This window comes from Vulpes vulpes, unplaced genomic scaffold (assembly GCF_048418805.1).
Source record: "Vulpes vulpes isolate BD-2025 unplaced genomic scaffold, VulVul3 u000000652, whole genome shotgun sequence".
Lineage (NCBI taxonomy): Eukaryota > Metazoa > Chordata > Mammalia > Carnivora > Canidae > Vulpes > Vulpes vulpes.
In genome coordinates this window covers 118838-130900 of record NW_027325771.1, presented here as the reverse complement: position 1 = coordinate 130900, position 12063 = coordinate 118838, and the positions used below count along the sequence as shown (strand labels likewise).

General features: G+C 37.6%; 1 protein-coding gene across 1 annotated transcript; it reads right to left on the bottom strand.

The window, feature by feature from the left end:
- Nucleotides 1-9659: 9659 nt before the first annotated feature.
- Nucleotides 9660-10598, bottom strand: LOC112912474 (olfactory receptor 4K13). Its single transcript, XM_025989168.1, has one exon. It carries the CDS (start codon nucleotides 10596-10598, stop codon nucleotides 9660-9662), a length of 939 nt encoding a protein of 312 aa, XP_025844953.1.
- Between the last annotated feature and the right edge of the window lie 1465 nt (nucleotides 10599-12063).

Genomic DNA, 12063 nt, shown 5'->3' with positions numbered 1-12063 from the left:
TAACAGCATTCAACTTTATAAAAGACCTTTCATGAATGCTATAACTCAAAATAATTTGTAATATGCACAGTGGACGTATTTAAATACATTTGATATGTTAAAGAACGGGACTTTGAAATTAAAAAAAAAAAAGATTCCAGGATTTGTGGGTCCCTAATTCCTCAGGACTGTTCCTGTGGCATCTCCCAAGATAAGTAATTGGGATTAAAGGCTATTTGATTATTGCAGACCCAATGGCCTCTCTCTTGAATACCAAAATCAGGAGATCAAGCACATAGCTGGAGAAAAATGAATGTACTTTTTAAAAAAATTTTATTTATACCTGAGAGACATAGAGAGCGAGGCAGAGACAGAGGCAGAGGGAGAAGCAGATTCCAGGACCCCGGGGTCATGCCCTTGAGCCAAAGGCAGCCGCTCATCTGCTGAGCCACCCAGGCATCCCAATGTACTTTGCAGTGCATAGCTTTTTTTTTTTTTTTTTTTTTTTTGGTCCATGTTGTGCCCAAGATGGTGAATCCGAGAAACCACCAAGGAGCCGACACCGATGCAAACACACGAGGGTTTATTCACAAGCTTGAGCTTGGGTCCAAGTGTACCCGACACAGCAGAGCAGGGACTTGGACCCGGAGGTGGGTTTCAACTTAGTTTTAAGGACTGGTCTAGGGGACCACCAGAAGGGGTGGAGCAATTCCTCAAGTTCTGTTTACATTTTGATATGGGGCCTTCAAGGGCATTGAGCTCTGTTCTTATTCTAATAGGGGCTTCCTGCCCTTGGCTTGGGCTCTGTTCTCATTCTAATAGGGGCTTCCTGCCCTTGGCTTGGGCCTGTTTTTATTCTAATATGGGGCTTTCTAGGACATTAAGCTGTAAGCTGTTTTCTTCCTGTAACTGAAGTAAGGTAAAGTTCAGCTCTTATTCACAGGGGCCTGGGATGGCTGTACTTGTGCTAACTCTGAACTTAAAGCGGAATGGCCTTAATTTTCTCGGCCTCCACAGTCCAGCTTTGCCATTAATCAGTATTTTTACAAAGACTCTGTCCTAGCTATAAAATGAATTTAGATAATCCCAGTTAGAACAGCTCAGACTTTGAGTGTTACTTTGAATAGAGGTGTTTGCTTTCTGCAAGCAATTGTTCTCTGGGAAATCTTGAGGATTGGAAGGTACATTGTTTTCCTTGAAATACTTAGAAGTGAAATTGAACATGAGAGGCAGAATGGCTCTGGGCAGAATATTCTGGATGAGCAATCTGTAAAGTTGGGTGCCCTTGGCTATGTGAGATCAGGACTGGCTAACCCTCCTGAATACAATCCTCATCTATAAACAAGGGGCTGGTGACCTTGTTTGCGAAGATTGCAAATCTGAGAAGCCACAAAGGAGCTGATGCTAATGCAAGTACATAAGGGTTTATTTACAAGCTTGAGCTTGGGTCCAAGTATACTCCATACAGCAGAGCAGGGACTTGGACTCCGAGACTAAGAAGCACAGCAGTGTTATAGGGGCCAGTGGCCAATGAGATTGTAACACACATAGAAAGTTGCACAGTCATGTTGGTCCACACACAGGTGGCCAGTTGAATCACAATTTACCCTATAGCAACCATTTGAACTAGCCTATCATTCTGGTTAAAATTGGCATGCAGGTTTGGCGGGTAAAAGACGGGGTTTACATTTTTTGGTGGTTAGCGGTTCCGCATTCCTATGTGGGCTGGTTTCCAATAAGAGTGTGCTTAGTAGACTAGGGTGAGGTAGTGCCTTAAGCAATAGGCAGGTCGTGTGAGGGGTTTTACATGAGATGGCGAGTGTAGCACAGAATGGAGTTAGTCCTGCTCTGATTGTCCAGGGGTAGGGGATTTTTGTTAGATTTCCTGGGTCCCACAACCTAACCTTTAAAGATACCTTTCCTTTCTAAAACTCTGTCTCTAGTGTATCCAAAAATTATCAAAATTAGATTGGCATCACCTCTGGCTGGTGGTGATGGATGATTTTTACCTTATACTTTTTTGTACATCCTGAAATTTTCAACAATAAGAGATATTTCCTCCTTTAAAACCAGAAAATAATAGGAATCAAGGGATGTCTTGAGTTGCATTCAATATGTATCTATATTCTCAAATAGAAGCCTGGGCTCTGGTTTTCTTGCTTCAGTGCTTATTTGTCATCAAAGTCACCTCCTTTGTATTGACTGAGCCCCAGACCTGGTCTTAACAGTCTCCTGAAGATGAGCCTGGTTGCACAAAAGGAGTTCCCCTCTTGACTCTGCATGACTCCTCTCCAGATTCCTTGGAGCTGCAAAAAGGCATCTTACAGTCTGGCTTATTAAGGTCTCTTTCATGGGGAAATGGAGCAAGCCAGCATTGAAACACACTTTCTAATAAAACCCGCCATTTATACAGCAACATCTTTTTACCTGAGATTAATTCTTAGTCTCCCTTTGTTAAGAGATGGTCCAAAGAAACTTGTTTTGACTTGAGATAAATTCTAAATAACTGCAAACCTTTATTATTTTTATCAAGCCCTTGCATGTAACCTCCTATTCAGAGACTAATCCATGATGTTTGAGGTTTGGCAGCTTACCTATGGAGGAGGTAATTTACCTTTCTAAAGACTTTCAGTTTTATCATCAGGAGCACCTTTTAAGTTCGCCTCTGAATATAATGAAGTTAAGGCTTCCCCAGCTGATAATTCAAAATCCACATATTCAGCTTTGTATCCTTTCTATTCTTTCTCTCTCACCAAGGTAGTCATGAAAAACAGACCCTCAAACATCTTCAAAAGCTGTTACAGATCACTATTGTATGATAAACCACTCTTAAAAGTCTTATTGCCATGGGGATAGATTATTATCATATTTTTCTCTTCAACTAAAGACTGACAGGAATATTTTTATTTATTTTTTATTTTTATATATATATATTTTTTATTGGAGTTCAATTTGCCAACATATAGCATAAACCCAGTGCTCATCCCATCAAGTGCCCCCGTCAGTGCCTGTCACCCAGTCATCCCCACCCCCTGCCCACCTCCCCTTCCACTACCCCTTGTTCGTTTCAAGAGTTAGGAGTCTCTCATGTTCTGTCTCCCTCTCTGATATTTCTCAATCATTTTTTATCCTTTCCCCTTTATTCCCTTTCACTATTTTTATAGTCCCCCAAACAATGAGACAATATAATGTTTGTCCTTCTCCGATTGACTTATTTCACTCAGCATAATACCCTCCAGTTCCATCCACGTCAAAGCAATGGTGAGTATTTGTCGTTTCTAATGGCTAATATTCTATTGTATACATAGACCACATCGTCTCTATCCATTCATCTTTTGATGGATGCTGAGGCTCCTTCCACAGTTTGGCTACTGTGGACATTGCTGCTATAAACATCGGGGTGCAGGTGTCCCAGCGTTTCATTGCATTTGTATCTTTGGGGTAAATCCCCAGCAGTGCAATTGCTGGGTCATAGGGCAGATCTATTTTTAACTCTTTGAGGAACCTCCAAACAATTTTCCAGAGTGGCTGTACCAGGGATTGCATTAAACGTGTAAATTGCCCTGGGTAACATTGACATTTTTACAATATTAATTCTGCCAATCCATGAGCATGGAATATTTTTCCATCTCTTTGTGTCTTCCTCAATTTCATTCAGAAGTGTTCTATAGTTTTTAGGGTATAGATCCTTTACCTCTTTGGTTAGGTTTATTCCTAGGTATCTTATGCTTTTGGGTGCAATTGTAAATGGGATTGACTCCTTAATTTCTCTTTCTTCAGTCTCATTGTTAGTGTATAGAAATGCCATTGACTTCTGGGCATTGATTTTGTATCCTGCCACGCTACCAAATTTCTGTATGAGTTCTAGCAATCTTGGGGTGGAGGCTTTTGGGTTTTCTATGTAGAGTATCATGTCATCGGCGAAGAGGGAGAGTTTGACTTCTTCTTTGCCAATTTGAATGCCTTTTATTTCTTTTTGTTGCCTGATTGCTGAGGCTAGGACTTGTAGTACTATGTTGAATAGCAGTGGTGAGAGTGGACATCCCTGCCATGTTCCTGATCTTAGGGGAAAGGCTCCCAGTGTTTCCCCATTGAGAATGATATTTGCTGTGGGCTTTTCGTAGATGGCTTTGAAGATGCTGAGGAATGTTCCCTGTATCCCTACACTCTGAAGAATTTTGATCAGGAATGGATGCTGTATTTTGTCAAATGCTTTCTCTACATCTATTGAGAGGATCATCTGGTTCTTGTTTTTTCTCTTGCTTATATGATGAGTCACATTGATTGTTTTATAAGTGTTGAACCAGCCTTGCATCCCGGGGATATTTCCCACTTGGTCATGGTGGATAATCTTTTTAATGTATTGTTGGATTCAATTGGCTAGTATCTTGTTGAGATTTTTGCATCTGTGTTCATCAGGGATATTGGTCTATAATTCTCCTTTTAGGTGGGGTCTTTGTCTGGTTTTGAAATTAAGGTGATGCTGGCCTCATAAAACGAGTTTGGAAGTACTCCGTCTCTGTCTATCTTTTGGAACAGCTTTAGTAGAATAGGTATGGTTTCTTCTTTAAATGCTTGATAGAATTTCCCTGGGAAGCCATGTGGCCCTGGACTTTTGTGTCTTGGGAGGTTTTTGATGACTGCTTCAATTTCCTCCCTGCTTATCAGCCTGTTCAGGTTTTCTATTTCTTCCTGTTCCAGTTTTGGTAGTTTATGGTTTTCCAGAAATGCGTCCATTTCTTCTAGACTGCCTCATTTATTGGCATATAGGTGCTCATAATAAGTTTTTAAAATTGTTTGTATTTCCTTGGTATTGGTGGTGATCTCTCCTTTTTCATTCATGATTTTATTAATTGGAGTCTTTTCTCTCTTCTTTTTAATAAGGCTGGCTAATGGTTTATCTATCTTATTAATTCTTTCAAAGAAATAATTGCTGGTTTTGTTTATCTGTTCCACAGTTCTTCTGGTCTATATTTTATTGAGTTCTGCTCGAATCTTTATTAACTCTCTTCTTCTGCTGGGTGTAGGATCTATTTGCTGTTTTTTTTTTTTCTCCAGCTCCTTGAGGTGCAAGATTAGCTTTTGTATTTGAGTTCTTTCCAGTTTTTGAATGGATGCTTGTATTGTGATGTATTTCTCCCTCAGGACTGCTTTTGCTGTATCCCAAAGATTTTGAACGATTGTATCTTCATTCTCATTAGTTTCCATGAATCTTTTTCATTCTTCTCTAACTTCCTGATTTGTTCAAATACATATTCTGGACCTCTGTCCCTTTCGGGGCCCTCGGGAACCGCAATTAAAAGCAGATTTTTCCTTCTGAGGTTGTCATTTATTTCCCTTAACCTATCCTCATGATCTTTTAATTGTTTTTCTATTTTTTCCTCAGTTTCCCTCCTTGCCATCAAGTTGTCTGGTATGTCACTCACTTGTTCTTCTACCTCATTAACCCTTGTTGTTAGGACCCCTAGCTTGGTTGCATCTCATTTAATTTATTTTTAATTTCAGCCTGATTAGATCTCCATTTTGCAGTAACAAAGTCTCTAGAGTCCTTTATGCTTTTTTCTAGAGCCACCAGTAGCTTTATAATTATGCTTCTGAATTGGCTTTCTGACATTGAATTGTAATCCAAATTTTGTAACTCTATGGGAGAGAGGACTATTTCTGATTCCTTCTTTTGAGGTACGTTTTTCCTTCTAGTTATTTTGCTCTGTGTAGAGTGGCCAAAAACAAGTTTTACTTGATAGAAGCACGAACTCTTCTCACTGTAGCATTCCAGGCTGTTCTCTCTTTAAATCTCAGACCGAATTCATAGGTTTCAGGATGATTTGAAAGTTATCTAGGTACTTTGGTGGAGACAGGTGACTTGGGGACCCTACTCTTCCGCCATCTTGCCCCCTCCTCCAGAATACTCTAATTCTTAATAATGATTTAATGAGTGTGACATCCCCTGGAATTCTGGATTTGGCTGAAGGATACTAGAGGATAGGAAGCCTTTAGAATAACATTAAAATTTTGAAAACGTCTATGTTTGGTAACGGTGAGATGGTAATCACCTTGATTGCCACCTTAGAGGGTATAGGCTGTATACAGATTGCCTACTGGGGGATTGGAAAGACTCCAGACCATTCTTATAAATCCTCCTTCCTAATTCTTGGCATTGCTAAAGCTACAAAGAAAAACATGGGAGATTGCCACCACTAGATGGCAGGAAGCTTCTTGTAAACTTTTTCCAGTTTTTGTTTAGAGTTGTAAGCAATCAACTTTAGATTAATTTTCTTAGATTTCTTCTATAACTAAAAAAGACTTACCTCTACCCACCAGAAATGTTAACATTAGCCCCCTAAAATTCTAAGATTTTTCCATGTCAAATAATCCAAGTGCAATTGGTAGTTGTTACTATCCAAAATATGTGTCATTTTAATAAAAATATGTATATTCATTATATTATATATACATATTAAAATCAGTAATTCTCCTTACTAGAGTACAGTTGTGTCAGACCTTTTATGACATATATCTATATTATTCTTTGGCATTCAGGAAAAATTTCAAAATGGTATTTAGTCCTAGACATGTCATGAGCTAAAATATGAAAAAAAGATATTGATAAATAATAGGAAAATAAGGACAGCCCCTGTGGCTTAGTGGTTTAGCGCTGCTTTTGGCCCAGGGCATGATCCTGGAGACCCAGGATTGAGTCCCATATCAGGCTCCCTGCATGGAGCCCGCTTCCCCCTCTGCCTGTGTCTCTGCCTCTGTGTGTGTGTGTGTGTCTCATGAATTAATAAAATCTTTAAAAATGATAATAATAGGAAAATAATATTATCATAGTTGAAACATTATAGTCTAAGCCCAAAAACTTGACTAAAAGTTTCAGTGATTTAGTGTTTAGGTTAGTGGCTAATTTCAAGTAAATATATATATACAAATATCCATTTTCTACATTCCATGAATACCAAAATGTTACAAGTAAAAATGGCTTCCAAAAAACCCTAAATTAAGTAATTCATAAGATTAATATCTTAAGTACTTAATGAAAAAAGTTATAAAATATTGCTGGGGGATAAAAGAAGAAGACCTGAATAAATGCAGAAATGAACCATGTTCTAGGATTAAAAAGATCAATATTGTCAATATTGTATTTCTTCCTAAATCAATGTATAAAAGTAATGCATATATAATTACTTAGCATTCATAGCATTTGATAAAATCATTCTAGTTAATATCAATGAATAATTGACCTGGTTTCAAGACAATTTGAGGAAGAATAGCAATGAGGATACTATTAAGATATTAAAATGTAACACTGATTTATAATGATAAACACAACTTCTTATTGAATGAATTTCAAAGGCATTATGCTGAGTGAAAGAAGCCATGCTCAAAAGGTTATTTACTACTCTGAACAGCAAAGAAAACAATCAGTAAACTAAAGGGAAACTATGGAATGGGGCATCATATTTGCAAATGACATACCTGATAAAGAGTTATTATCCAACATATATAAAAAAGGAATCCAACTCAAACCAAAAAATCTCAAATAATCCAATTACAGAGTGGGCAGAAGACATGAATAGATATTTTTCCAAAGAAGACATCTGGGTGGCTAATAGAAACATGAAAAGAAAAGATCCCGAATATTACTCATCATCATGGGAATGCAAATCAAAACTATAGAGATACCACCTCACACCTGTCAAGAATGGCTACAATTAACAACATAAGAAATAATAGGTGTAGGTGAGGATGTAGAAAAAGGGGAACCCTCTTGGAAATGCAAACTGGTGCAGCCACTCTAGAAAACAGTATGGAGGTTCCTCAAATAATTAACAAAAGAACTACCCTAGGATCCAGCAATTGCACTACTAGATATTTATCCAAAGAAGGCAAAAATACTTAATTCAATATTTATACCATGACTATCTGTAACAGCCAAATTATGGAAACAGCCCAAGTGTCCATAGACTGATGAATGGATAGGAAGAAGGATATATATACAATGGAATATTACTCAGCCATAAAAACAATAAAATATCACCATTTGCAATGACATGGGTGGAGCTAGAGAGTATTATGCTAAGCAAAATAAGTCAGTCAAAGAAAGAAAAATAACATGATTTCACTCATATACAGACCTTAAGAAACAAAACAAATTAGCAAAGGGAAAAAAGAGAAAGAAAGGCAAACCATGAAACAGATTCTTGTCTATAGAGAATAAACTGATGGTTCCCAGAGAGGAGGTGGGTATGGGGATGGATAAGATAGGTGATAGAGATTAAGGGGGGCACTTGTGATGAGTACTTGGGGTTGTATGGAAGTGCTGAATCACTACGTGGTACACCTGAAACTGAGATTATATTGTATGTTAGCTAACTGGAATTTAAATAAAACTTTTTTTAAAAGCTACTCACCATATGATTCTGCTTATGTGATTAGTCTAGAAAAGGCAAACTAGGCATAAAAATCAGATCACTATTATCAGAGCCAGAAGATAGGAAAGAGAGGTGGGCCACAAAGGGGCACACAGGAATTTGAGGGTTGATGAAACTCCCCTATATTCTCACTGTGATGATTATATGACCATGCAATTGTCAAGACACAGAATTCTACACTAAGGAAAGTGAATTTGGGTGCACCTGGGTGCCTCAGCCGGTTAAACATCTGACTCTTGATTTCAGCTCAGGTCATCATCCCAGGGTCCTGAGATCAAGCCCCAGGTCAGGCATGTACTGGTCATGGAGCCTGCTTAAGGTTCTGTCTCTCCCTCTTCCTCTGCCCCTCCACCATTCATGCATGCACACATTCTCTCTCCCTCAAAAAAAAAAAAATAAATAATAAAGGTTATTTGCAATTTGTAAACTGTATTTTTAAAATAAAAGTAAAAGCTTGATACTAATTACTAAGAATTGACTGTCGACTTCTCAGGAGTACCAATCATCTCTTCCCCTCTGTGGGCTCTGAATCAATTTACCCATGGATTCAGAAAAAAGGAAGAGACAAATATTAGTGTTATTACTGATAAACTTTTGTTGGACATGCAACCTTGTAATATAGTACTGTCCCTGCCACAATGTTTACTCTTTCCAACCATGTAAGCTTCTTGAAACCCTGGATATACCTTCTGGCACATTGTGGGCTCACAAAATATGTGAGGAATGGTTGGAGGACTGTGCCTGGGGCAACTAGTAAAAAAATGTTAATATACATTAACTAGGGATTATCTACAAAATGTATTTTCTAGCAGCAAACAATAGTTAATCAGACACTCAGCTAAATGGCTATGTGAGATGTCATCTGTGTGCATATTCTACATATAGATTCCCAATAATAACTACAACTATAATAGCAGCAATAACTTCAAGCATAATAGAAATAGTAATAATAATTATAAAAATGAAAACCATGCCAAAATAACAAAGAAACACAAATTTTTGTAGATAAATGAAGTACTTAAGGAGAATTTATTCATTCTTTCAAGTTACTTCAGAAGTAGTAAAGAGATTATTTAAATGCATGTCTTTTAGACTGTACTTGTCATGCCTTTAACCATTGACAGTGACAAAAATGGGATTTGCTCTTTAACAACTACACCTACTGTTTCCTTTTAGAGAACTTGAAACAGGTTAAAAGTTTATTTCTTAAAATGTCCATACAAGAGGTTATTTCTTCAGAAGCATCATCTACAAAGTGTGTTTTGAATTTATATGTCGAATTCTTATCCTCTTTATGGCTGCTTTTACTTCTTGATTCCTTAATGTATAAATAATAGGATTTAAGAGAGGTGTGAAAATTGTATAAAACACGGAAAGAATTTTATCTACAGAATATCTGCTAAAGGGCCATACATAGATAAAGACACATGGGGCAAAGAAGAGAGTGACAACTGTGATGTGTGCTGACAGAGTGGAGAAGGCCTTGGGTGAACCACCAGCAGCACGGTGCCTGACTGAGTATATGATAACCATGTAGGAGACAAGCAAGAGGAGAAAGCAGATCAGAGACAGGAGGCCGCTGTCAGCAATAACCAGCAGTTGTAGCAGGTAGGTGTCCTCGCAGGCAAGTTTGATCACAAGGGGAAGGTCACAGAAAAAGCTGTCCACCACACTGGGACCACAGAAGGGCAAATGCAACATGAAAGCCATTTGACTAGACGAGTGCACAAAGCCAACTGCGTAGGAAGATAACAGCAGCCCAACGAGCACTCGTGGGCTCATTATGGTCATGTAATGGAGGGGTTTGCATATGGCAACATACCTGTCTATTGCCATGGCTACAAGCAACATCATCTCAGTCCCACCTAGGAGGTGCATGAAAAACATCTGAGAATAACATCCCCACCAAGAGATTGTCTTCTGTTTTCGGAGGAAGTCCATGATCATCTTAGGGGTAGCAAAAGAAGCTAGGATCATATCTATACAGGACAGATTGATAAGCAGAAAGTACATTGGTGTGTGAAGGTGTGAGTCAAAGGTCACAGTGACCAAGATGAGGAGGTTTCCTAACACAATCCCGGCATAGACCACAGAGAATCCTACAAAGAAAAAAATCTGAAGATTCTGAGATTTGGAAAGTCCAAGCAAAATGAATTCAGACACCACTGAATGGTTTGCACTTTCCATGCTGTCAAATTATCTCATAATCAAATTGAGTGAGAATCGTGGGTGGAAAAGTTATGTATACAGAAAGGATGGCTCATGTTGGTGTCTAATTTTGATATTTAGACTGGGTACCTGAACTTTAAGCACCTCTCACTTTTGGGAGATTTTGTTGGTCAGTGATTTCTGAAATGGCCCAGAGAAGTGTACCAAATAGCAAGGAAACTTCAGAATATATATTTCTGAAAGATAAAAATAGAAACAGCAGGTGAAATCACAATCATATAGGTTGTGAACTTGGAGTCCAAAGATCTTGATATAATACCTACCTGCAGTTACTAACTGGGGCAACATAGGATAAGTGTCTCCTTTTGAGAGTTAAGGTTCCTCCTCAGTAAAATACATGATACTGAATGCCTCTTTGTGTTTTATAAAATTCTCCATAAATAAGATAATGATCATGGTGGGTTCTACATTCACAGAATAATATTGAGTTTCTTAACCTAGAAATGATAAATGTGGAAAATACAGCAAGAATTCTAAAGGCCCATATTTTCAAAGTGATTCTGTTAAAGAACTATTAATTAAGCCTTAAATTAAGTTCTGTTTCTAAGCTTTTAGGTCATGAGAAATCTATGCTCCATTCTTGCATGAATCTTTCACAGCTCATAGTAGCATCAGTTATGGTCATTGCACACTTTGTAGAGTCAAACAATGTAATTATATATACATATATATATACCACATATATAATATGTAAATAATATATAATCTATTTAAAATAATAATATATAATCTATTTAAAATAATATATAATCTATTTAATATAATATAAAATCTATTTAAAATATTACATATATTGTAATATATACTTATATATATTTATTATATTAATAATATATAACTATTATTATATATTAATATATATCTCTTTTAGGATTTAAGCAGAAAGTACCAAGGATGCACAAGTCCACAACCAAATGGAACTGAACTTATCTCATTTTCTTTTTGTATTCATTCATTCTCTTATTTATGGCTATAAAGAGGATTGCTGGGCAGCCCCGGTGGTGCAGCAGTTTAGCGCCACCTGCAGCCCAGGGTGTGATCCTGGAGACCCGGGATCGAGTCCCACATCAGGCTCCCTGTGTGGAGCCTGCTTCTCTCCCTGCCTGTGTCACTGCCTCTCTCTTTCTCTGTGTTGTTCATGAATAAAGAAATAAAATCTTAAAAAAAAAGAGGACTGCTGTTTGGATTGCACATTTTTATTCGTCCCAAGCTTCAAAATGACAAAATGAGATAGCTTGAGGTAACTGATTTATGTGGTTAATAGAAAAACAGTTTTTTCAATATAGTGATCTAAATTTGTGCCATAACTTTCCCATCACCCCATGCTTATAACAACAATGGTTTTACTGGTTTTGCTCTAAAAAACTTTTGTCATCACTAATGGTTCTCAATTATCTAGATTCTTATAAAGCAGTAAATAAAG

Coding starts and splice junctions, on each gene's coding strand:
- LOC112912474 (XM_025989168.1), bottom strand. CDS start 10,598: ATGGAAAGTGCAAACCATTCAGTGGTGTCTGAATTCATTTTGCTTGGA.